Consider the following 26,996-nt stretch of genomic DNA (forward strand, 5'->3'; position numbering starts at 1 on the left):
CCTTGTTGCTCAGAATCCTATATGTCTGTGGAAAGATCCTTGAAGAGGGATGGACCAAGCTTGTAAGGCAGCAACAAGACTACCTGAATTCCACAGCCACTGCCAATTCCATGTGACAACTCAGCATCCAGTATCATTAAGAAATGGGACAGCATGGTCTCCAAGCAAAGTAAACCCTGACAGAGAAAAAAAAGAAGAAAGCAAATGAATGAACTATGCATGACTTACTGGTGGGCACTCAGGGCTGCTGCCTGGAAAAATCCTGCATGGTTAAAAAAATGGAACCCACTGGTGTTTGATTATGAAATCCAGGCCAAGGTTTCCTTAATTTGAAGCTGATGCCACTGCAAGGAAATTACTTATGATTTATGACCCAAAAAAAAGTGGAGAATTGAGGTGTCCTCACAAACGGTGGACAGATGCCATCATCTACCAGCCTTAGAAATCCCTCAAGGCACGTAGGATTCCAGTAATCTGAGGTTTAAATAGTGAGAAGCTATCAAACAGGATACGCGTGATACAGTTTCCGTGAGTCAGATATAGCAGCATATTGAAATGCAGAAGCCATACAACAAGCTATATTGGCTTCAATGCCCTACTGACTGCATTTAATGAAGCCTGAAGGGATGACTGTTCAGGTTGGAGAAGAAACTGGATAATTATGGGCGATGCACAGTGAAAACACATCACCCTATAGTTTGAAAATCAAAACTGCTTCAGGAAAGAAGAACAGGATTACTTTACCACAGCATTCATACATTTCTGCTCTTTAATAGAACCTAGAAGACTCTGCTGTCTCTGAAGCAGCTGTGCTGAACGCTGCTTGTTCCGGTGTAAAACAGCAGCAAACCAAGCCCTTTCTATACGGCACAGAAGGATGCTAGAAAGTGACCACACTGGTCAATGGATCTGATACTTTAATACATGTTAGTTTAGGAGGAATTATTAAGGAGCTGTAAAGACTATTCTAAGATGGTGAGAGGGAAAGAAAAAAAAAGAAAGGAAAAAAAAAGAAAAAAAACTACACTGCTTTCTGTGCAGCTGAATGCCGAAAGCAGAGTGTGTTAGTTCCTTCCTTGGTTTTAAGAGAAACAGTACTGCAGCACCTCTGTTATAATAGGTAAGTTTTTCTTTACTCCTTGATAAACAAAACCAAGCAAAACCAAAACAAGTTCTCCTTTCCTCTTTAAAAAAAAATAAATATATATATAGCTTGTATAAAAAACACCAGAAAGCTACCTGAAAACAGTGCCATGTGGGAACAAATCTCAGAGCAAAATTGAGAAACATATTCAAGGCAGACTAATTTTCACCTCTTAGAAATGCAAGTTACATAAACTGCAACTTCCTCAGACTCCCACCCACTTACCAATATCCATTTATATTCCTTCAATCAATTCAAGAGTACAGTCATCTGCCTTCAGTGAAACCAGAAGTGGTATAATATATGACACAAAAGAAAGAAAAAGTAAGCAAAGAACTTCTGCACAAGATTATATCTAGATTTCCATTAATTCCTCTGTGACTATCTTAAAAAGCAGCTTTCTAGCATGGAAATTATTTCCAGTTCTAATTATTTACATACCAACAACTAAATCAGGTAAGTTCTTCCCAAAATGAGGAATCAACTTCTCATAAATAAGTAACAGTACACAAGCCTAAAACATCAGAGTTTAAAATCAAGTTTCTTTTGAACCATAACCTAGACTTCGTGACTGAAAGGCAAAATTAAGAAAACCTGAACGAGTTACTAACAGCTTTTATTAGCTGTGAATCAAATTCTTGGTTTTTAGCCATATCCGCTCCAGTGAGGAGCATAATGCTGGCACAGCACAGTAAGAAAAAAGATGAGGCACTACCCCTTTTGGAAGGAACAGAGACACAGACTGACAGCCAGGTCAGGGAGGAATACCACTTTTCATTGCTATGACAGGCGCCTTATGCAATCTTACTTAGTCACCACAGCTGAGTACCTGAAAGATTAATAAGGGTTCTTTCTCTTCCTGCTTATTTTGCAGGTTAGACAAGTTTCTTCTTTTATTTATATTCCTTCTCCCTCTACTAATGCACTGACTTGATGAAACCTTTAAACTGATTTTGAGTCAAGCCATTTCTGACCCAGCTGGCAATTATGCATAAAGATGCCTGAAAAAAAAATACACTTCCATGTGTCCCGGGTTGCCTGGAGATTTTAATTCTTTTATTAATAATTACTTTGATAAATACCAAAGACTATACATGGAAAGTATATTTCCTCCCCCCCCCCCCCCAACCTTTTAGGACCACAAATAAGTGATTTTATTGATGAAGGAATATTGGTCGTTAATACCTGTATTTCTGTCATGGGATCAAAGTTCCTATCCAAAAGCAAGCACGGTTTACATGGAATGCTCATGGTAACTGATTTCCACAGATGTTGCTACTGAACCTGCATTTAAAAATGCTTGAAATTTGATTTGAGAGATCATATGTGCATGTGCATGCATTCAAACATTCTTGGAAGTTTGTTAAATAACAGATATCATAATATTTTTTCTTTTTTGACAGACTTCAGTAGTTCTTTCAGAAATCTTCATTGCAAAGAGTATTAGAACATAATAAAAAGTCCAAAAACATAAACGTGTAAAGCCGAATATTCTAAGCCTAAGCAGCTATACTGCAGTTAGTTACAAACATCTAATTCAGTCAGGAAAGGTGGAAAAACAAGAACAGGGATACTACCAAAATAGATTTGCTCCAAATATTTGATGCTGACCCCACATTAGCATTGTGGGCATTTCATTTTTCAAATAACAAAATTTTAAAAATTAAAAATCAACCTAATTATACATCTGATATATTTTGCCCTGTGTGTTACCATCCTCATTTCACCTATATGCACAGTATCCTAGCTGTCTTAATTTGGTTCTTCCCTACAACTTTCTGCTCTCTCCACCCAGCCCAGCCTCATGCATGACTCTACAGCGACTCTGCCCTCAGCCTCACATACTGGTCACGTTCGCTTAAAAGCAGCCTTATACTCAGGCACAGTTACTATTGGGAGATTGCCCAAAGTAAGTGCACGTACATTACTAGAGCGCTCACAAGGCTACACTAATATCTGAAAGTCACCCTCACAAGGCTACACTAATATCTCAAAGTCACCCTTCTTCTGTCTCAGATTTTGGATTTTCTGCACATCCATATACCAAACAATGATCAAAGAGAAGTGACCAAATGGTGAATCTGGTGCTTAACATTATACAAGCGTAAAACATGTATTTCATAATTTCTGGTTTAAAAAAACCCCACATGCACATTTCTACCAATACAAGTACTACACTTTTAAGAACACTTGCGCAAAATTTAATTCCAGAAGCCTTTAAAGGAGTTCCTCCTTTACCTTATGCATACCTTTAAGAAAGTACTGTTGCTATTGATCGTAGTCACTGTTTTTCCCCAGTGCTGCTGATGCACAGCTCACCAAAACAGACAGGGAAAGAGACCATCTGAGGAAATTGTGTCCAGTCCATAAGGACATGTAACTAACTAGTACTGACCAGCCTTTCAATACTACTGCTTTCTGGGAGCCATTCTTTCACCTGTTCCATTTACGGTTTTTCTAGTACGTATTTTTTTTTTAAACCATAATTGGCTCTTTAAGGTAAAATTCACTATTGTACATGCAGCAAACATTAAAGATCTTAATCTTAAGAGATGACCAGTACAACATTAAATTAAGCTAAGTAAACAAATGTAAAGCTTGTATGCAGCAAAGCTGTTAAAAAAAAAAAAAGGAGGGGAAAGGCCCTAAAAAGATCAATTGCCTTTTCAGAAATTCAGAAATCCAGTGGGTGCCCAATTTGTCATGCTCCTTGCAACAAGAAAGGTCATTATTTACCTTTTTGCTCTGTCATAGCTAAGGTGGAGTTCAAAACATCAATGCATAGCTTTGCTGATAAATTAAATTGCACTCATTCCCCAAGTGACGTGAACTTCAGCCGCAACAAAGAAAACTGTGTTCTGCAAACAATCCACCTGTGTCTTCACATACAGATTTGCAAATGAGTTTTAGAAGACAACACTCACTTGGAAGGGAACAGAGACTAGTCCCTATTTTGGAAACAATCTTGTGAACAAGAAAGCACAGATATCCTTCCGCATGACTGAATGACCCAATATTAGGTTAGAGAGTTATACCCCTTTTTGTCCAGTATCACCCAAAAGAAAAGACAGACCCCAGCTTCACACTATCTTCCCCAAATTATTTTATAGCTTGTCAATTATGGTACATTTCTGGAAGATGCAAGTGTGGATTTGAACACTTTCAGACTGAAGAAAGAACAGTAATCAAGTCTCTCACTTTCTCGGGAAGCACTCTCAACTACAACAGACAGTACAGTACATGTCTATCATTGGTAAAAGAGAAAATCCTATTACGTTAAAGAGTCCACCCATAGAAGAGGGATCAGTGCTTTGGATTTTCAGTGCACGCAGCTGCCTATATCCTAAAGAAGCTCAGAAATTCAGACATCCTACTGTGCTAGTATGTCCATTTCAGCAAGGTGGAAACCCCACTGAAATGCAAGATGACTGAATTTCTCTTTGCAAATGCACAAGCTCTATTTTCTGTGCTAAAAACACAGTATGTATTACTTTAAAAGTTGCAGCTTCAGAGAACCATCAAATTGATTTCCTGAGTTGCAAATGCCTTTTTAATCACCTTCAGTACAGCAGTAGGCCTGCAAGAAAATGCCTAGCAGAATCCCAAACTTCAAAGGAACCATACCAACAGAATGTCACAGTTGGCAATGAAAAGCAGGACAGTAGAAAGAAAGCACCAGGAATTATTTTCAACAAATTTCTCAAGACATGTCAAACAAGTCCTACCATATCTCATATTGACCTTCTTATACAAGCTCAAACAGAATTTGTCTTAAAATCTGGCCAGGCAAATAGCTGTGTCCCATCATGAGAGATGCAGTCCTTAAATGTCACTGCATGATGTAACTGGAGGGACAACGGGGTGGAAGAAATATGCCGTTGTCTGATGATCAGATAGTTTCTATCTGACAGTTACATGGTATGAATAAACAAAAGGTTGAATAAACAAAGATGGCACCAAAGATACACTTACACAGCTACAACAATAGGGAAAATACTGAAGGTATTGCACAATCACATCAGTATTTCTGCTACATACTGAATATGTAGCAATATAGTGTTAAGCATGAGTGAAAAAATGTGATTTGTAACCAAACTAACTTCTATTATGCATTAGCATTAGTATTAACACTTCCCCTAGGGTACCAGGGAATAGTGCTCCAAAAGGCCTCATTTGTAAAGAAATTTGATATAAGAGGGTAACATGTAAACATTTTTACCAGTCACCAAGTGGTGTGGGTTAAAATATTATAGGAAAAGTTCAGTATAAACTGGAAGATAAAGGAAAGCCATTTCAAGTATTTGCATTTATCAAGTTAATTACTATTTTTTTCAATTTTAACCTACTAATGTACAGTTCTCACCTAGTACTTTCACACACAAGCCAGAAAAAAACCATTTTGCAACAATTTAAAATTCTAGATGAATACTGACCACTATGCAGATTGACAAGATGCGTTCCCTAATTATCTATCAATAAAACTAGGCTAAGTATTAAGAATTTAAATCTGCCTTAAAATAGAAAAGAAAATCTAATATTGAGATGCAAGTAATATAAGATATTCTAATAAGCATGATATTTCATTCTAGTGACATGATACGGCAAGAGAATAAAAAGGTTTTCTTACAGAAAACCTGGCAATTTTAGCTACATTCATGCGGTTTTCCTCCACTTTGACTGACATTTACAGACTTGATCTTTTACACCCCTAAGGAAAACAATAGTTTTGCAAATAATTAAGTGAATGTGTTTGTGTTACAGACAATGTATCACTATGAAAACTGCAATTTTTCCACATCTTAATAGAAATTTTAGTCACATCCAGGATCAGCAGCTGTATCACATGGGGTGTTTGATCAGTAATACACCAGATATTGACAAGAAAGCTAGATAATGATTAACACAGGAGCTATTCTAAGACTTTAAATTACCTTTATTAAGTATAAAACTTCTTGTGTTTTTTAAATCAGCATTTTTATCAGACTGCTCCTAAAAACAAGACTGGATTAATGAATTTTAATCATTAGTTATTCCTAAATTTAACCCACACTACATCCTGGAGACAACAGCAGGAATCTTCTTTAGAATCCCTGTTCATAAGGGAGATACCACAATCATCAAAGAACTTCTCAGTGAGAACCTCAGTTCAGTGTGATCGTGCACTGACACCTAGTGAATACTTGCAGTTAAGAAATCCTGTTGCTTATCTTCTCATTGCCCATGCAGGACCAATGTTACCAATACATAAACGTTGACAAGATGTTTCCCATATGGACTATGTTTCCCTTCTTCTAATTAGAGAGACATTAGGATGTGCAGTATTGCTTGTACGCAAGCACGAGAACACACATACAGTATGCAGTATTGGATCTGCTCGAAAAACGTGTATGTCCCTGTAAAGGAGTCACTACCTCGTTTCATTTTTCATCCATAATGGCAGCCTAGTGACTAGTGCACAGAATGTCAATGAGACCAGAACGACAAGTTCCTAGAGACGAGACGTATTTTGGAAACCTCCATCTCCACTCAGGGAATCAGCTGGCTCCACACGCAGCACAACTGTTTTGTTTCCATTATGTAGCAGATGGTGATGGAGATGATCTGAAAAGCCCTTAAATGTGAAGGGCACATGCTGAGGAGCAGTGGAGACTGCAACCAGAGGATTTATAGCTGAGAACAATCTGGGGTCAGATTATGTCACCACACTGTCACTCCTCCTAATAAGGCTCAACAGCGACGCAGAAGCAAGCTGTTTGACCTATTCATCCAGCTTCATGCAGAATCACCAGCCCCACATCTTTGCCACACACAATGGAAAATATCTGACATTGCAACTCACAACTCTTCGTATTCTTTAATTGCATTTAAGGGAACCCTTCTCCTAAACTTTGCCCGTTTCTCAAGCATAAAGCCCAAGCTAGCAACTCTCTTTTCTCTTGAATTTTCAGGGAGCACTGGACCAATTATTCAGTGAAAAACTGCACTGAATAGTATTACAAGCAAAGCTAGAAAAACAAATATCAAAATAAACCTTCAATCTCTTACAAATGGCTTGAGGTTGTGTTGGGAGGCAGGGGAGGAGGTGGTACGCAACACACTGCCAGATGCTATCAGCCGCTGTAAATCTTTGCAGACCCTCGTTCAGAATTCCAATTTTCATAGCCCACCTTTCTTGAATTCACAAACATAAGGATGCCCCAAAATCACATACAGCATTCTGAATTATATGCTACCACAAGCTATAAGCTTTTTTTCAACGTTAGCACTGAACCAATTCCAAAGTTGTTTTTCATGAGAAGGGTGACACAGAGGCCTAAACTACATGCACCTACCACGTTCAATCCATCTCCTAGAAGGCCACTGGGGGTAGGGTGAGGGGGGGCAATAAAAATTTGTAATTTCAGAGCTTCTAGCTTCACTTGAAAAAAATGATACTGTTGCATACTTCAGTGCATCCAGGTTATTCATGCCTGGGCATAGGTGTGAAGCGCAATTTCTCTCTCATGTAGCCGTAAGTTATTTTGTCACAGCTGTGACATACACGGGTGACAGCACTAGTGAAAAATCTTTTACAACTGGGTATTTGGATGAAGTTGTTGCCTAAATAGTACATTGCCGTACTCCTGTACAATACTTCTCTAGCAGTTTCATTTTCATGATTCCGTAATAATCCTACATGTGTGTGGTGTCAGTGGCAGGGGGAGACAGAGGTCTCCCAGCCCAAATCACAGAAGACCAGTAGGCCACTGGCAGCAGACTTTACTTTCCAAATTCATTTTTAATGCATCTCTAAATTGCCTTTCAGATGTCATGAAGATATCTTTTCTAGTTGTACTACTCAGAGGCTTTTACAAGATAAACAGCAATTGCCTATGTTGTTTGTTTCAGTAACTACATCGTTCCCATTTCCTTTTTTAGCAGTTTAAAAACAAACAAAACTAACAAAAAAACCCAAACCTCCACACCCCCCTGGTGTGAAGGGAAATCAAAAAACCTGGACTGGCCTATTTTTTTTGAATGAGTGCTCAAAAGAAAAACAAAAACAACAACACAGAAGACCTATCTAATTTAGAAAAAATGACCCATGCCCTAAGCATAGCTTCTGTATCAAGGTTTCTCCTATAATTATTTGGTTCAGGATACATCCCAAACATCCCATACCACCCCTGTATTCATCTGAGAAGGTGAGGGAGAGACACACACACACACACAAAACCAAGCAAGATTATTGCACTGTTAACAAATTCTAGTTTGTGAATCAGATACAGTATTTTGAGATTTTTTATTAGAATTTGAGATTCATTAGCAGAAGCAAATGCAAACCCTGAGCAACTTTAACTCTCATTACTTTCTAGACGCATATACAATGTTCACAAATATATACACATACAAACTTATATCCATATACGATGGCCTTCTGTTTGTCAAAAATCCAACTGGAAGATGACACATTTTCCATGCTATCGCTCCAGTAAGCCTTCAGAAATTTTCCACCATCTCATACTATGTCAAAAATTAGAACTGGTCACTGTATTCTTGTCAAATAGGAATTCACATTTACATGTAATCTTACAGGCAAAACACAGATTATTAAGAGGAGGGACGGGAAGGGGGGCCAGCAGGGTGCCTGTTCAGCTTTCACGGATCAAAGTTTCTTCTGTAATAAAGAAAATTTAACACCCCTCAAACCATATACAGCATTCTGCTTTGCAGCTGAAAAATCCTTGTTGCCATGGGAACTGCAAAAAAAGCCAGTCATGACATAGCAAGGCTATAACAGAAACATGTCTGCTGGGAAATTACCAGTAATCCAGGTTTTCATATCAAAAATGCTTGGGTATTTTCAACCTGAAAACAAAATGCTTCCTCAAATCTTACTTCCAAACTCTCCTTCCACAAATATTTTGCAAATTTCCACTAAAACCTGCTCACATATATAGACTGTTTATACAAAATAAAGTAAGCAAATTAGTGTTTAAAATGTACTACATACAATGCAAGAATACCGACTCATATATATATATGTCTTTTCCAGATATACTTGGTACAAAGTGCACACTAATGATCTACACTGCTCAGTCCATCTACATATAGGACAAAAAACAGATTTTTAAAAAAAAAAACAACAAAACGAAAGAGACTACAGCACTTGATGAGAAGCACACAAATAAAAGAATATTGCATACGTCAGACTGTATAAAGCAAGATTTATAATGCAGTTGTTTAAAACAATATTTCAAGGTTAGTTATACAGGCAGTTTGCCCTTTGTATCTGTGTTTTCACCAGGTAACAAAAATTAATGTTTGATTACCAAAATAGAGTATCAAGGCTTTTGAGAAGGCAGTTGTCACTTCAAAGCAAAGTGAAAAAATCAGTGTCAAACCTGGAGCCATGCGATTCCCACTTGAACACAAACAGTTCCCAGAAGCGTGAACAAAGAAAACCAACACGCTGATCAAAGGATCCATGTAATAACACAGAATTCATACTATCAAACATACCCTTTTCAGAGCCCCATTATAGTCTTACAGAAGTGCTAGATTTACATGGATATGATATAAAATGTCTTGAGAACACCATATGAAAAGTACTACATAGAAATGCTATTAAAATGATGTGACCTCTAGGCCGTAAGCTGATTGGTAACACAACAATGAAGTTGGGAAGAACCCTGGAGAAGACAGTTTTGCAGAACAGTATCTACAAAAACTGCTTTTGCACTTCAATGCAGACTCAATATATATTTTAAATACATTTTTCTTTAACATTAAAACTACTTAAATATCAGATTATGACAAACTACTTTAAAAAGAAACCTTGGAAACTAAGTACAAGTCTTATCTGCAGACTGGTTCATGGTTCCAGATGGCTCTGCGGAACCGTAAATTAGGAAATACATTCTTTTTTTATCTGTTCTTAAATACATACTTTCTTATCTGTTCTAACGACACTTGCTTATCAGACAGCACATCACACAGAACATAGTACCATGGAAACCAATTAGTTTTGATTAACTCTTCATTTCATCACCCTCCCTGGAGCACAGATCGGGGCAGCTACCTACAAGTTAGCAATGCCCACACTCTTTTCTGAGCCAGCCTGCACACCCTGGCAGAGGACTGCACAGGTCCCGTGAAATGCTTTGGCAAATCATCCAATAACTGAGGATACTCAGAGTAGAGGACGGCACTTTCAGTGGAGAGTGTACTCACCTGGGAAATGCAACAGGCTTTTCCTTTTTTACCTGTCAAAGCCACACAGTAAACAGGATGATGGTAGCTGAAGGGTGTGTGGTGCATATGATACCTGGATCCTTATTATGGCTTGCAAAAATTGCGAATGTATTTAAATTGGGCTCAAGAAGTCAAGCAATTTGCAACAACAAAGTGAACCAGTTAAGTGTGCAGTACTTTTAAAGGTAAAATTGTATATTCATAATAGTGTGGCAGGATTCATTTGTCAAGTTTTTAAAATTAGCAAAGATATAAGTGTCTCATCCTCAGAGGCGACTAGTGAGGAAAAAGGGCTCTGGAGTAAGAAAGTAACTAATATAAACAACAAAGTATACTACAAATAGTAAAAAACACAGGAAAATACTTAATCTCCTAGATCATTTTGTCTGCATATATCAGTCTTTCACTTAGCACTGCATCTATCTGATGAGTCACTATTTCAGTAATATGGACGCTCTGCATTTCTCAGGTTCACATAAACATTAGGCACATGTCTTCGCTGCCAGGGACATCCAGCTCCCTTTTTCCTCTGGCCCACAGTTTCTCTAAATTAGTCACCATCAATCACCTGTAGAAGAGTCCCCCATTTCTGTTCAGAGAAGAAACCAAACCACAGTTCAGCCCCATTCACCCCTCTCTCCACTTGGAACAAGCAGATCAATGTATTACATCAGTGCCGTAACACCTGTCTGTGGTTAAGGGAGCCGATACTTCCAGTACTGTACAATCAGTGTGACAAATACCAAACCAGGCTGTATTCTGATCTGTACCCTCCCTACAAGGCCATTTGTTTCCAAAGTACAACAGTTTACAATAGCGGATTTGTGTTGTAACAACACAATTACAACCTCCTGCAGTTGCTTATTTCTCCCAGCTGTTGATATGCAATCACAAAGGCAGAAAATAATTTTAAATTGTCATTACAGCAACCTAATAGGATCCAAAAATCTAAACAGTAAGGCACAAGACCTAACAATGATAAATTGACAGTAACATAACATTGCATGCTGCCAACGCTTCTTAGTCTACTATGCCAGTAAGGGTCCCCACAGAATGAAGAAGCCAGCCTACGTTTGAGTGCTTTATATTCCAGAAATCTGAGACTACCGAACTCAAGTTACAAACAGGTTTCTCTAGGGTCAACCAAACTTATGTACTGCAAAGTTCTATTTATTTCTTGATAAAAGCTAGATAGATCTAAAGAGCTCCATCTAAGATATCTAAGAACATTTTAAAATAAAGGATGCTTAGCCACAAACAAACATAAATAGAAACAAACTCCGTGAGTTCTCTGGTTTTCCTGCTCTTTATTGCATTCTCTGTCTTAAACAAATGACAGACGAGATTTTAAGTGACTCGCCCTCAACTAGTGAGGTATCTTGCTGAGCTAGCCTGTACTATGCTTCATACAGTAAACACAAAAATAACATACTAAAACAAAAAACAGTGAAGAATAGGCATACAGAAAGGGCAGAGCTCTCCTTATATTCAGTTTTTAAAAGTGGTATTTTAGAGACCACAATTACTATAGCTTGCTTTCTTCTGGCAAGTACAGAAGCCATCCTGGAGTCACCCTAGGGTATGATGCCACTCCAGCAGTTTTGTCCTTGTGCCTTGTCTTTGCCACTTCCCAGAGTAAATATACTAAAATTTTAAAACTTCTTAGAGCTTTATTTTTTTCCACACATACTATTTCTATTTCTCCAATTTGCACACTGATGAAACAAAGGCAACCAATGTGGATATGCAGTCAGTTGAGGTGGACTGCAGTTAACAAATCCAGTAAAACGCATCCTCATTCAGAACGCTGCAAAATGAGGTGCGCGCAATTCACCGGTACGAGTAAACGAACACGGGAAACTGAGCATGGCTTTCATCCTGAAGCAACCTGTTTATTCTTTAGCTTTACTGGTCTGTGCCAGCCACTACCCCTGCCCAACAGTTTGTCCTTCCTGCCTACTTAGACCAGAAGTCAGGCAAAGAAAGACCCGGTGGTATCTGTTGCTCCAGAGTTAGCTGCGCTAAGCAGATTCAGAACGTAGTTTCTCCCACAGGACTAGCGCGGTCTTGCAGCAGCACAGGATTTATCCAGAACCACAAGAGTACACAGAAACCCCGTGAAACATTTCCTATTTATTCCACTACCCCAGCGGAGGACCGTGGCTACACGGGCTATCACCAGCCTCCCTCACCCCACTCTGCCTCCACCCGTGTGGGCAGCCTCGGACGCCCACCCGCACACCAGCGCTCCCATTCCCCACTCTGGCCAGCACGGCCGCCCCACTTCCACCGAGGGGCTCCGAGCCGCAGCTGGGGGCGAAGGTGCTGGGGCACCTGGGGAGCCCCAAAGGGGTGCCACCTCGCCTCACCCCTGTACGCCTCGGTGTCAGAAACACCAGGGAGGGCAGTTTTATAGGCCAGGATCCAGTAAAACTTTGATTTACAGATAACTGCTCTCTCTCTCTGTGTAACTTACAACCCCTCGTACTAGCGGAGTTTGTTCTCTTCCTCACTCCTGGGCTAAGAACGGCTGCACCTTCGCCCCACAGCCTCCTCTGCGGTCAGGAGCACCCAACGCGCCTACCGCTCCTCACCTGAGGAACCGGCATTTCGGCTAACGCTGCCACCGCCCGGGTTAACCAGACCTGCCCCGGCCCTTATGAATAACGCGAGTAACGGGAACGCCGGGCCCCAGCCCTCCATCGCCAGCGGAGGGCCTCGCGACTGGCGGGGCTGGCCGGCACCGAGCGGCTCCCGAAGGCCGCCGCCTCCCCCGCGCCGCCCTCACCTGCCGCCGGGCCGGGGCCGCCGCCTCCCCGGGCCGCCCCCAGTAGCCGTTGGGCCGGGGCCGCCGCTCTCCACCTCCCCTCGCCAGCCGTCGGGCCCGGGCCGCCGCTCGCCGCCTGCTCGGGCCGCTCGCCGACGTGCCGCGCGGCCCCCGCCTCCCGCCCGGAGCTCGCTGGCCGCCCCGGGGAACCGGCAGCCCTCGGTCCGCCGCCGGCACGCCTCGCCCGCCTCCGGCCCGCCTTTCCCCGCGCCCCCCTTACCTGTCCCCGGCGGCTGCAGAGGCGGGCGGGTCCCGAGGCCCCCCGATGGCGGCCGGGCTCGGAGCGGGCCCCCGCTACCTGCCCGCCCGGGAGACAGCCCCCACCCGCCGCTCCATGCCGCGCCGCGCCCGCCGTCCGAGCGGAGGATGGGGTGGCGCTGGCCGAGGCGCAGGGCGCGGAGCCGTCGGGGAGCGGCGCTGCGCCGCGTTCCGGCGGGCGGCGAAGAGCTTGGCGGCCACCGGAGGCCGGTCGCCTCAGCAGCGGCTCCCCGCCCTGAGCTCGGGGCCTTGGAGAGGCCGCAAAGGGGGCCCGCCGACACCCGGCCTCCCGGAGCGCTCGCAGGAGGGGAAAGGCTAAAGCGGCTACTGGGACCCCCGTTGCTGGCGGAGCTCAGTCCGGCCCCCAGCGCCGCGGGGGGGAGCGGGGTCCCTCTGTGACCCAGTGGGTAAAACGGGGGGCACTACCCTGGTGAATAAACCTGCGTGTAACGGGGTGTCAGTGGGTTAGCAGGTGTTTTTAGTAAACCTACGGATATGTAGAACAAAAAAAGGAAAGGGGGGGGGAGTGAGCAAGCAAAAACATACCTTCTTGTCTGTTTTGAGGTATTTAGATATTTTTTTTTGTACTAGTCTTCTGTTAAGTATAAATCCCTGCAAGAAGCATTTTGATTATTTTCTGAATGGTCTAATTTATACAAATAAGTGTATCTGCATGTTCTTTAATACTTTGCCCTCTACAAAACCCACCAACCGGCCATATCTTTGGTCCTTAAATTACAGAATTTCACATTCTCTCACCTCTTCCTATCTTGGCCCGGACAACTGTCTTTTCATAGACAGAGGTCAAAAAAAATCTAATTGCAACACTGCAGCATAAGACCTTGCTACATTAGTATACCAATACTCGTTTTTGGAGTAAACAAACACTTAGTTGTTGAAAACTGTAGAGAAGGGATGAAGGGCACCATCCTAGTGCTCCATTTGGAAGTGTTTCTGTAGGTCTGGGGTCCGCACCCAAAGCTCGGACCTACAAATCACAGACATGATTGGGTACGTCTGGTTTTCCTGATACTCTACAGAGATATATGTCAGCACATCTATAATGATTATTAGTTTGTGCATGTTTTTCTTAGCTTTTAATTTGTTCAGTGTATCCAACTTTCAAGGCATTACTTTACGTATACAACAGAGAAAATTTCTAGAAATAGCACTCAAATGTGATTGCCACCTAAAAATCTGGCTCTACTGCTTTCAGTGTCGCAAATGCTGTTTTATTCAGAAGCCATTTTAGCATGTTTTACAGGATCAGAGATGATTTTGCAACAATGTACATGAAATCCCATTGTAATGCACTGAGAAGATAGTCATATGTCACAGTCAAAAGAAAGCCTAATGACAATTTCTTGTCCCTCAGTTTTTCAGGAAACTGCTTTATGTCTCAAAGTATAGGAAACCCTGCTAGGGGAAAAAGAAATACTTTGATACCAGGCATTTTTTTCAGCTTACTTTCCAAGCAACTCATGAGGGATTCTGTAAAGTGGAGATAGATTGGGTCATTTGCATGACAAGACTGACACAATAAATAATTATTTATATTATTTCTCCCAAAATTCTTCTCGGTTCCAACAGCCACCTGCAATGCCTGTTCTACACCTACCTCCTGTATTCTGGCATCACCCCTTCCATGGGCAGGCACGCATCACTCGATGTGTGTGCCAGCTCCCTCACAGTGAAAAGTACGGTATGTAAATTCACCAGAGAAGTTTAAAATTATAGTATTTTTCACATTACAATTGCATTCAGCACCCTAAGATTAAAAAAACCCCCTATGAGTTTGATGCTTTACCAAAGCTTCCAGCAAAGTTTCTGCTGACTTCTACCCCTCATGTCTTAAAGCAAAATAATGTCATAAATATTTCACAAATTATGTAGCAAATAAAATTTTTCTTATAACACATAGATAATCTTCACTTCAAATGTAAAATATCATTGAAATTATTCATACTGTTTTGCAGCCTTGATAGCTAGGGTTTTTTTAACATCTGTTTTTCTTATTGTCTCAGAATACCTGACATGAAAAAGGGGCTTAAGCATCATGTACGCATAAACATTATCCTACTGTAGATAGTTTTAAATAGGATTAATAAGAGCGTGAGTGCAAATAATATTAAGGATCTTTCCGAAAGCATGTGCTTCATTTTTTTACTTTTTACAAATCTATTATTATAACGAGTTTTACTCACTACTCCTGATTTCTAACATTTCATATATTCCTATTTTATTTTCATAGCACCTCTTGATAGCCAGCAGTTTTTAGTGATGAAAACAAAGACAAAGAACAATTAAATACAATAAAAAATGAAAGTCTTTATTCTTTTGGCTCAACTGTTATGTGGTTTACTGTTCTTTATGGTAATAGCATTTTCCTGCATGCAGTTCACCGACACACAAGTCAATATTTTTGTAAAAGGAGGAGTCAACATTGAATTTTTGTTTGTGTAAGAAACACAAAATGTCCCGATGTGATCAATTATACAAGTTTGCTATTTAATTCCTGTGGAAAAAAAAACATTGTGGATCCCATATTATATTTAGAACAGTTCTAGTGCAGCATGAATCAACAAGAATAAGAATAGTCTATGTAAACAAACACTGGTAAAGATTTCATGAATAAAAAGACTACCTTGAAACTTCTGATGCAGGCAGTGCTAGAATTTTAAACAAATCTTTCCCACCACATTTCAATTACAAGTTATATCTATTTGGAAGCAAGTGCATTTTGGACTCAGTTTGAAACTTATTTCACGTTAAAATGTGTGCAAAAATACAGTACTAATAAAAAAGCAGAAACCTAAAGCTACCCCATTCTTTCCTTTGTTTCTTATTTTGTGAAGTTCTTGAATTAAAAAGTGCTATGGATAGAAAGTAACAAAAGTGACAGTGACATCAACCTGAAGATAATTCTCATTTCTTATTTTATGTACAAAACGCTGAAAAATAAAATAAAATGGTATTTTTTACAATATTTATATTTTCTTAGAAAATTCTATCCATGTATTTTTCAACAGATTAAGCAGTTTGCAACATATCCTGTACAGTCTGACTATACGCCGTACAGTAGTCACTTAAAATTTCCGAATGCAAAGCAAGAAGCTCTTAAGTAGCTGCAAACTATTGCTTGATGTCATGAAAGAATGATGACCAATTGAACAATTTGTTTCACTTAACCACTGAGATATGGCTTCCCATATTAGACTTTTAACAGTGGAAGGAGTAAAATTACAGCAGCAAAGGCAAGATAAACATGCATCAGTGATAGCTTCCAAACTATCTATAATGGTACAGAATACTTCATATTAGCTGTTGAAAGCTTGCAAACTACACTTACTGTGGTACATATTTGATGCAATAAATATTGTGCACAGGTCATTATTTGTTTGCTCAAACATGCACCACGGGATAAAATAACTATTTACATAGGCGGTACTTTTTTAATCAACACATACAATGTCAACCTTGCTGAGAGCAGAAGATGGCTAAACGATACTGCAGGGTGAAGCAGAACAACTTCATAATCCTTAAGTTTTGCGGGTTTTTGGTAAATTCAATTTTCCAAGTTCAGGTAAGCTGTTTTCTACAGAAGAATACTTAAAAATGGACTCCACGTCCCTCAGTAAATTTTTTATGCAGAGTTCGTTCAACTATAGTTAAATGACTTATGAAAAAATAAAACATCTGTTCTATTATTGTAGACTCTATGGGACTTTACAGGCACATTAAGATTTGTCTGGATGAGATACTAGATGGATACTGTTATTAAGCACCTCAAAATATAGAGCCACCCTGAAACATGGAAGTAGTCAGACTCTGCTGCTTTGTGCGACGTCATGTTTTTCCATGCATGAACTACAAGTGCAGCATGCCTTCATGCAAATCACTTCTGTCTGTACATTATAGAGAATCCGAGAGTAGAACACCTGGTTCTCATACCCCCTTCCCCAACATAAAACCCATTTACAAAAATAGTCACATATAATAGTAAACAACCTGTGAATTAAAAAATGATAAGTTCACCAACACTGATTTTTGTAAAAATATGGCAAATGTGGCTGTTGAAATGCAAACAGTGGATACAATTTTTGTACTGCGTGTTTCATGTTAAACACAGAGATTCATAGGTTCGCACCTTCTTTTTAAACTGGTCCCTACAGTCTGATTGGCCAATTTATCTTCTCTTCAGCAGTGTCAGCTGGTAATGAAAACAACAACCTCCTGTCAAGATGTTACCCTGTTTTACAGAGTTGCAGTTTGATGACGAGGGGTCACTGTCATGTTATAGGCACTGACCTTTTATATATATATATATAATTATATATATATTTATATATGTAAAAACTGTCAGTTTGGCATGTACCTCCTACAGGAGTCCTGTTGACACAAATACATACTTTTTCAGGCTGTAAACAGTTTTATCGCAAACGGAATTCTGTGTTACTTTTTACTTTCCCTGCTGTCTTTACCTTTATCTTCTTTTTCTGATTTGTCTTTTTCATATTTATCCTTGTCTGGCTTTGTTACACTGTCATAAGAAGGTGGGGAGGTTGTGGATGGGGTCATATCGGTTTTTTCTGGAGTAGAGTTCTCGTTTAGTTTATCCATAATCATATCTTCTTTCATGGGCAGATCATCCTCATCTTTACCTTTATCTTGGTTAAATATACATGAAACTTTTTTGACTTTTTGCCTTAAAAGATGACGTCTGAAAGCACGCTGAATAATGACAGCAGATACCTCCTCCTGTTTTCGTTTTAATGTGGTTGTAATTGGTTCATAGGAGACTTTAGAAGGATTGGCTGCCATAAACCGATCTTCCATCTGTATTCTGAGGGCGTCCATCTCCCCACTTTCCCCCAAAACACGCTTTGTGAAAGCAAACAAGATGTCAAGGCAGTGAATTCTGTCGCCGCTTACCATGGGCAGATCCATTGCAATAAGCTGGACTTTGTTTGGTTTTGCTATAAGAAGAGGAGGATCTAACGAAGCTGCAAAATCTGATAGCTTACTGAACTCTATGAATTGTGTTGCATCGGGATCAAACTTCTCCCAGACCTCATAGAACATCTCAAAGTCATCCTCGCTCAAGGGTTCAGCGCTTTCTTCAGTAGCAACACTGAAGTTCTCCAAAATCACAGCAATGTACATGTTCACCACTACCAGAAATGAGATGATAATGTAGCTGACAAAGAAGAAGATCCCAACAGAAGGGTTGCCGCAGTCGCCTTTCACAGAGCTCCCCGGATGATCTTTATGGGGGTCACAGTCTGGCTCCCCACTGTTCAGAATTGGGGCGAGCAAACCATCCCAGCCAGCAGATGTGGTAATTTGAAAGAGGCAGATCATGCTGTTGCCAAACGTTTCAAAGTTGAACATGTCATCGATGCCAACTTCCCTCTTAACATAGGCAAAGTTGGACATGCCAAATATCGCATAGATAAACATGACCAGGAACAGCAACAGACCAATGTTGAACAAAGCAGGAAGAGACATCATCAAAGCAAAAAGCAGAGTGCGGATTCCCTTAGCGCCTTTAATGAGACGCAGGATTCGACCAATTCTGGCAAGTCGGATCACTCTGAATAGTGTGGGGGACACAAAATATTTCTCAATCATCTCAGCTAAGAACATACCTGTTGAAAAACAAGTTAAATTAGTAAAGAATATTATTACATTTAAAAAACACTGCTGAAGATCTATGCTACAAACATTGTAGAACTTTAAGAATAGGATATTTGAACAGATTTTAGAAATTAGCCATTCAGTTGTTTTTACAAAACCCTTACTGTTTGGTACGTTCTGGTCACCCATAAAACCCAATAGAAAAAACTGCATCAATGACATTTCTAAATATTAATTGTATGACTACGTATGCAAACGGACACACAAATACACAACATCAATCTTTTTTAGGACAAACTGGTAGCTAGTGTATGTAAATTAGCAAATGCTGAGACCAGAAGAATAGTTTTCTGTTTGACTGTAACAAAAATAATCTCAGTTAATCTGAAGATCATATTTATAGTAATATTAAAATGTCATGTAATCAAGTTATGGTATGCAAATATGTATGTTTGAAGGGAACTGCAACTTCTTAATCACACATGAAATAATGTGACCAGAAGTTTAGTATTAATGACACAGCAATTCCAAACATGAACAAACTGATAATAAAGAGGCTTCTTGGAACTCACTGAAAAGTAGAAGAATTGAGCATTATACTGCATGCCTGAAAGCAGAAAAATAACTATATCTTGTTTCCATACAAAAATGTCAGAACCATCCCAAGAAGTTAAAATGACAGAATTTGTACTCAAGTTCTTTCACGTTTTCTGCTCTAGATAAAGCAAAGATTAGTGGAGCCATGTATTTATTACTGCATCTGCTTCAGCTTTGTTTCTCCAGTTGCTCACTGTAGCTCAGGAATAAAACCTCTCAGGATGAAACAAAACCCAGAAGGAATCTGAGGGTTTTACCCTGCTGTCTGGGGTGCTTGCATACTAGCCTAACAACACTCCCACACAGATTTTGCTGTGCAGATTTTGGACTACTGGGCTCTTTTCCTGCAACTGTCACTGTTTAGTTTATACCAAAATTGCCTTTCATATATGGGTTTGTTTCTATGCGGAGTAATTTCTACTGAATTCAGAATAAAGATCTAATTTCAACTAATGGAAAAGTGAAAGTGTATGAAACCTATTGCTAAAAAATTTCTTACCATGCTGTTCAGTTATTTTATGGATAATACAAAATCAGAATAAAGAAAAATTGTGGTCAGACTTTCTAGTGACAATGTTTAACCAAAATATACATAGACCTTACATGCCAAAAATGTTTCCATTTCCACAGAATTAGCCATTTCATAAAAAAATGAGTTGTTCTTACCTACTATGGAGAGAATGACAACCACAAAATCAAAAATGTTCCAGCCTATAGTAAAGTAGTAATGGCGAAGTGAAATCAATTTCAGGACACATTCTCCAGTGAAAAGTACAATGAAGACCAGGTTAATCCAGTATAAAATGTTTTCCATGTCTTCACTCTGATCATCTGTTTCTACCATCATTGTGACCATGTTAAGGCAGATGAGTATCATGATACTGATATCAAATGCTTGTTTTGTTACAAAATCAAAGACCATGCCTTGGAATTTGTTCTAAGGGGGGAAAAACAAGATTCATTACAATATGCATCATGTAAAATTTCTTTTTAAAAATTGCTACCTATTATTTAAATCAAATATGAAGGGTGTTTCACATCTTCCATGAAGTCCTCCTCTATTTGTATGAATTTTCCAGCTTGTTCACGTAACACAAATTGAATAGAAATGCAACTACTGTGTTTATAAGCATTAAAGGGATGATTTCAAAATATGCATGGTGCATTTTTTCAAAGCTACAAAGGAGACTTTGCTGCCCTGAACTAGTTTGCTGTAACCTTTTATGACATAGACTATTAACTGAATGCTTAGTTGGCAAAATTTAAAAAAAAAAAAATGGGATGGGGGTGGGAGGTGGGCTAGGCAGGATGAGAGTCAATAGCACTTAATTTGCCAGAAAACTTGTCAAGCCCCGAGTTCAGTGGTCTTCATGCCACCAAAACCACCTTTAAAAAAAATCTTCCATTTTTCAGCTTTAGAGACCAGAATTTACTGATGACTGGACTTGCCACTGAGCGGGTTCCACAATTCGAAGTAGAACTGTGGAGCTGGAATCACTCTGCCCCAGCCAAACCCTGCTCTGTAGTGCTAGGGTAGCCCTGCTCAGGAGAGCAAACCATTGTATGGATTGTGCAACAGGAATGTGAGGGGCAAAAGGACCTTTTTTCAGGCAATGATACAGTAACTTGCCCCTATAAAGCAGTTTCAGAGTCTTCCTTGATGATTGAAAAAGCCTGTGCCCTAAGGCTTTCACATATTTTGACAAATACACTACCACATTTAATTGTTCTAGTCAAATCAGTGTTTTGAAAAAAATGTCACATAAAATGTCATTGCCATCAGCAGAGAGAAAATGAGGGGGGAAAAAGGAGAGGGTAGAGTCCTCCATATTCAGACCAGAAAAATGAAAAAAATTGATTTCAGGTGAATAAGGCTTTTCTTACATCACTTGCTTTTTTAGCTTACACCTTAATTCAGACTAAGGTATAATTGAAACAATCCAATTTTTAAATAAATGTAAAAATAAGAGTAAAGACTTTTATTCTTACTGCTGGTCGAGGTATAGGCTTTTGTGGTTTCTTTGAACCCAATTTTTTCATTGCATTGTAGTATTTCTTCTGTTCTTCTGTCATAAAAATGTCTTGACCTCCAAAGTAAACCAAAGAGACAAAAACTGGTTACAATCATGTATCTCTATTGATTACTTATAAACAAAGATACTGAATAGCAGTAATCATTCTTGTTCACATTCTTATCTGTGGGAAAAGTTAGGACAGACATAAAAATCCCCTTTTATCACGATTATTAGTACTTTGGTACTTTACATATTCCACTCTTAATGTTTAGGATGTATTTTTGAGAGGCTCTTGAACTCGCGTTGTTTGTGGTAGACCTCTGTTTTTCATTGGGAAGAGAGGAGGTACAGAGGAAGGAGAGGGGCTTTTTCTTTGTTCTCCTAAATTCCATCACTTATGACAGAGGTACAAACTAATACAATATTCCAATCCCCTTCTCTTGTTTTTCCTCTAGAGTAAATTTTGGCAAAATTTCAGAACTGGCATCTATGATACCAAAGGAGAATTAGAAGGTATCTAGATGGTCATATTTCACAACCTCTTCTTCTCCCTCCACTGGGGCAGGACTTGAAGCAGGAGATCCTGGAAATACTATGTGGAACAGTAGAAAATAAAAGCCAATTTCTCTCCATCTCAACCCATTTCAGCACATGGATCCAAAAGTGTTTTCACCATTCCAATAATACTTTGTGTAGCCAGATACTTTAGTTAAGTTCTGCAGCTGAAAGACTGATACTTTTTGAGGCAGCGTTGACAAAGTACGAAGACCAAAGAGTACAAATAAAGATAATACAATGTTTATTACTAGAGTTCAGAAATCTCAGCTGCTGAGCTCTGAGGCATGAAGGTAGTATAGCGAAGAGGGTTTATAGCTACCTTTAGCTATTTCAATGGTTAGCCTTCTTATGAGTCTATTATAGACTCCAGCCCCAAATTCACATCTTTACAAAGATACATTGGGTATTTCACTAATCATGGACAGACATATATTGTCACTTGTCCATCAAACCCTCATAAAGCCAAATCATAAGCTTGGATTATTTAATGTATTTAATATGCAGAGCACATATTAATTTATCATAGAATGAAAACATAGTATTTTATGAATAAAGTTATTGTGTGTGGACCAAAAATAAGCATTTTTTTTAGCTTTCTTTTCAGAATAATGATGAAGTACTTATCTTCTTTTTCTGCTGGTTGAAATTGTCTATGATGACACCAATGAAAAGGTTCAAGGTAAAGAATGATCCAAAGATGATAAAGATGACAAAGTAAAGATACATGTACAGGTTATCTTCATACTTAGGCTGATCCAAAACCTGCAAAAAAAGGCATAGAAACTAAGCCCTAGTTTGACTGTGAGCACAGAATCAAATATCTGCTGAATAGAATTTAGGGCTCTCTCACTCTGATCTTTGCTTCTTATGGTCAAGTTCCCACATACCTATGCCACTGATCTTCAATCTATGACGTTACATTCTTGAAAAATAACTTTGCTATCAAACTGGATATTTCATTTTAAAAAATTTAACTGGCCTATATGAGCGTAGAATACATACCGAAGACACAATTGGTTTAAACTAGTATAGTACTATCTGCCTGAGTCTATAGACAACCAGAAACACCAGCTCGTAAAGCTGCAAACTTTTCTGTATATCTCGCGGGAGGCTCCTGATGAGGGCTTGTGGAGCTTTCACTGCTATAGGTACTTAGGAGACTGCCCTGGATTATGGAAGAGAGGCCTCCAAGCCATGTTGAGATAAAGTATATTTTCTAAGCATATTTACTATACTACAACAGGCGTCCTGCTGTCAGTATAGCTTACCAAAAAAGCTAGAGCTTTACTAGTATAGTTTATTCTGTTGTCTACTTAGAACTAGAGGACAACTTGCACCAAGGGAGCAAGGGGAGGGCAAACTGGTATGAAAATGCACAGGCCGAGTTAAGAATAGGAACTGTGCCCTGAAGAAAGGTCTCAGGCAGCTTGCACACCACAGTGGAAGTCTTAACTTTAAAAAAATATCAATGTTACAGAAAATCATCTCTAAGCTGTGTATTAGTGTCTGTTTCCAAATGTAAATAATGTCTCAATGCACATAATGACAGGAAGAAAAGGCATTTCATGGCAATAGTTAAGTCTGCTGTGGAATTGAGGAAATTTGGTCTGATGGCACCATAAAGAACATGGAATCCTTTAGGACTACTTCTCTGCTTTCCTTGTCTCTTGTATTTTTCCTATGGTTTCCATTTTCTTTAACTACAAAACTATAAAAACAACTCGTTCTCTCATTTTTACTGTTATTTCTGAAAGATGTTAAAATTACATTCTTAAATCTTGGAGCTCTACAGTCAAAACAAATGGAGTCAAGGGACTATACTTACATTACGAGAATCAACAGCTGCGTACATGATATCCATCCATCCTTTAAAAGTAGCCTGTAAACAGAATACTGGTGTTTACCTCAAGCTTTTCCTGGAAAATGGCTTGTCATAAACATTGTTTAAGAGCTGAAGGCTAAGTGTCTTTAGGGCTCATCATAAACACCAGCACAGTGCAATGTTAATAGGTGACTCTTGCCTTCTATTGTATGTTTTATTCTTATATGAGAATGTCAAGCAAATTCTGACCATAGGGGACACAGCATGTATTAAGAACTTTTATCAATTATGAGTAATATCTGATATCTATGGGACCTGATGAGATGCATCCCAGAGTCCTGAGGGAATTGGCTGATGTAGTTGCCAAGCCACTCTCCATGATCTTTGAAAAGTCATGGCAGTCAGCTGAAGTCCCTGGTGACAGGAAAAAGGGAAACATTACACCCATTTTTAAAAAGGGTAGAAAGGAGGACCCCGGGAATTACTGCCCTGTCAGCCTCAGCTCTGTGCCTGGGAAGGTCATGGAACAGATCCTCCTAGAAGCTATGCTAAGGCACATGGAAGACAAGGAGGTGATTTGAGACAGCCAGCATGGCTTTACCAGAGGCAAGTCCTGCCTGACCAACCTGGTGGCTTTCTACAATGGAGTGACTGCATCAGTGGACAAGGGGAGAGCTACGGATATCATCTATCTGGACTTCTGCAAGGCCTTTGACATGGTCCCCCACAACATCCTTCACTCTAACTTGGAGAGATATGGATTTGATGGGTGGACTGTTCGGTGGATAAGGAACTGGCTGGATGGTCGCATCCAGAGGGTAGTGGTCAATGGCCCGATGTCCAGATGGAGAGGGGTCACAAGTGGTGTCCCTCAGGGATCCGTTCTGGGACAAGTGCTGTTCAATATCTTCATCAATGATTTAGACAGTGGGATCAAGTGCAACCTCAGCAAGTTTGCCGATGACACCAAGAGTGGTGCGGTCAACATGCCAGAGGGACAGGATATCACCCAGAGGGACGTGGATGAGCTAGAGAGGTGGGCCCAAGCAAACCTTATGAAGTTCAACAAGGCCAAGTGCAAGGTCCTACACTTGGGTCAGGACTATCAATACAGGCTGGGGGATGACGTGATAGACAGCAGCACTGTGGAAAAGGACTTGGGGGTACTGGTGGATGAAAAGCTGGACATGAGCCAACAATGTGCACTTGCAGCCCAGAAGGCAAATTGCATCCTGGGCTACATCAAAAGAACCATGGCCAGCAGATCCAGAGAGGTGATTCTCCCCCTCTACTCTGCTCTCGTGAGACCCCACCTGGAGCCCTAAGCACAGGAATGATATGGACCTGTTACAGCGGGTCCAGAGGAGGCCCATGAAGATGATCAAAGGGCTGGAGCACCTCTCCTATGAAGACAGGCTGAGAGAGTTGGGTTTGTTCAGCCTGGAGAAGAGAAGGCTCTGGGGAGACCTTATAGCAGCCTTCCAGTACCTGAAGGGGACCTGCAGAAAAGCTGGGGAGGGGCTGTTTGCAAGGGCATGTAGCGATAGGATGAGTGGCAACGGTTTTAAACTAGAGCAGGGTAGGTTTAGATTAGACATTAGGAAGAAGTTCTTTACAACGAGGGTGGTGAGACACTGGAACAAGCTGCCCAGAGAGGTGGTGGAGGCCCCATCCCTGGAGACATTCAAGGCCAGGCTTGATGAGGCTCTGAGCAACCTGATCTCATTGAAGATGTGCCTGCTTACTGCAAGGGGGTTGGACTAGATCCTTGCATCAAAAGAAGCATGGCCAGCAGGTCAAGGGAGGTGATTCTGCCCCTCTACTCTGCTCTGGTGAGACACTACCAGGAGTACTGCGTCCAGCTCTGGAGCCCTCAGCACAGGAAAGACATGGACCGGTTGGAGCAGGTCCAGAGGAAGGACACAAAAATGATCAGAGGGATGGAGCACCTCTCCTATGAGGACCGGCTTAGAGAGTTGGGGTTGTTCAGCCTGGAGAAGAGAAGGCTCCAGGGAGACCTTATTGCAGCCTTACAGTATATAAAGGGGGCTTATAAGAAAGATGGGGACAAACTTTTTAGCAGGCCTGTTGTGATAGGACAAGGGGTAATGGTTTTAAACTAAAAGAGGGTAGATTTAGACTAGATATAAGGAAGAAATTTTTCACAATGAGGGTGATGAAACACTGGCACAGGTTGCCCAGAGAGGTGGTCAATGCCCCATCCCTGGAAACATTCAAGGCCAGGCTGGATGGGACTCTGAGCAACCTGATCTAGTTGAAGATGTCCCTGCTCATTGCAGAGGGGTTGGAGTAGGGACCCTTAAAGGTCCCTTCCAACCCAAGCTATTCTATGAAAGAAACAACGAAAAATTACTTTTTACTGTTACAAGTAAAAATAGAGATATAGAAATAGAAATTAAGGAGTGGTGACTTACCACTTGAAGCAGAGAAAGATAACCAAGGCCTACATTATCAAAGTTAACCTTCACATTCTTCCATCGGGCAGTTTCATTGTTTTTTATGAGCTCCTCACATTGACTGTAGTTGTTGATTTGGCTGATATCAAACCTCTCATCAGTTGTAGTGTTAACACAGTAGTAAAATTTTCCAGCAAATAGATTTACTCCCATGATACTGAAGATCAGCCAGAATATAAGGCAAACAAGCAGCACATTCATAATGGATGGAATTGCTCCTAAGAGGGCATTCACAACCACCTAGAGTACAAATGAAACCAAAGAAAGACTGTGTAAGAACACAGGCATCAGTATCTTACAAACACTTCATCAACTTTTCTTAAATGTAACACTTTATTTTAATTCTAATATCTGTGTTACACTTTTTTAATTGTTGAGAATAACAAGTAAGAAAAGCAGTATAGAGGAAAGATAAAATGTCAACATA

The 26,996-nt window shown here is 40.2% G+C and overlaps 2 protein-coding genes across 9 annotated transcripts in view; both read right to left on the reverse strand.

Moving 5' to 3' along the window:
* CSRNP3 (cysteine and serine rich nuclear protein 3) overlaps positions 1 to 13,558 on the reverse strand; it is a 106,988-nt gene extending 93,430 nt beyond the window's left edge. Inside the window, exon 1 of one of the 4 annotated variants that reach the window (XM_074593599.1) lies at positions 13,426 to 13,558. The gene's annotated coding sequence lies outside the window, so the exon portion shown is untranslated. Of the gene's footprint in view, positions 1 to 12,972; positions 12,997 to 13,166; positions 13,286 to 13,425 lie in introns of those variants that run through there. The other 3 variants (XM_074593600.1, XM_074593594.1, XM_074593595.1) reach the window with 3 other exon arrangements.
* A 4,216-nt stretch (positions 13,559 to 17,774) lies between these two features.
* The window catches only part of SCN2A (sodium voltage-gated channel alpha subunit 2), a 78,814-nt gene continuing 69,592 nt past the window's right edge, over positions 17,775 to 26,996 (reverse strand). For all 5 annotated transcript variants that reach the window (XM_074595672.1, XM_074595669.1, XM_074595673.1 and 2 more), the window contains exons 22-27: positions 26,528 to 26,809; positions 24,096 to 24,149; positions 22,895 to 23,032; positions 21,687 to 21,791; positions 20,364 to 20,634; positions 17,775 to 19,111 (exon numbers count right to left, since the gene is read on the reverse strand). In XM_074595672.1, coding sequence (XP_074451773.1) covers positions 17,916 to 19,111; positions 20,364 to 20,634; positions 21,687 to 21,791; positions 22,895 to 23,032; positions 24,096 to 24,149; positions 26,528 to 26,809 — 2,046 coding nt within the window. In that variant the 3' untranslated portion in view covers positions 17,775 to 17,915. The remainder of the gene's footprint in view (positions 19,112 to 20,363; positions 20,635 to 21,686; positions 21,792 to 22,894; positions 23,033 to 24,095; positions 24,150 to 26,527; positions 26,810 to 26,996) is intronic.

The sequence above is a fragment of the Larus michahellis genome, chromosome 7, assembly GCF_964199755.1.
Source record: "Larus michahellis chromosome 7, bLarMic1.1, whole genome shotgun sequence".
NCBI classification, from domain to species: Eukaryota; Metazoa; Chordata; class Aves; order Charadriiformes; family Laridae; genus Larus; species Larus michahellis.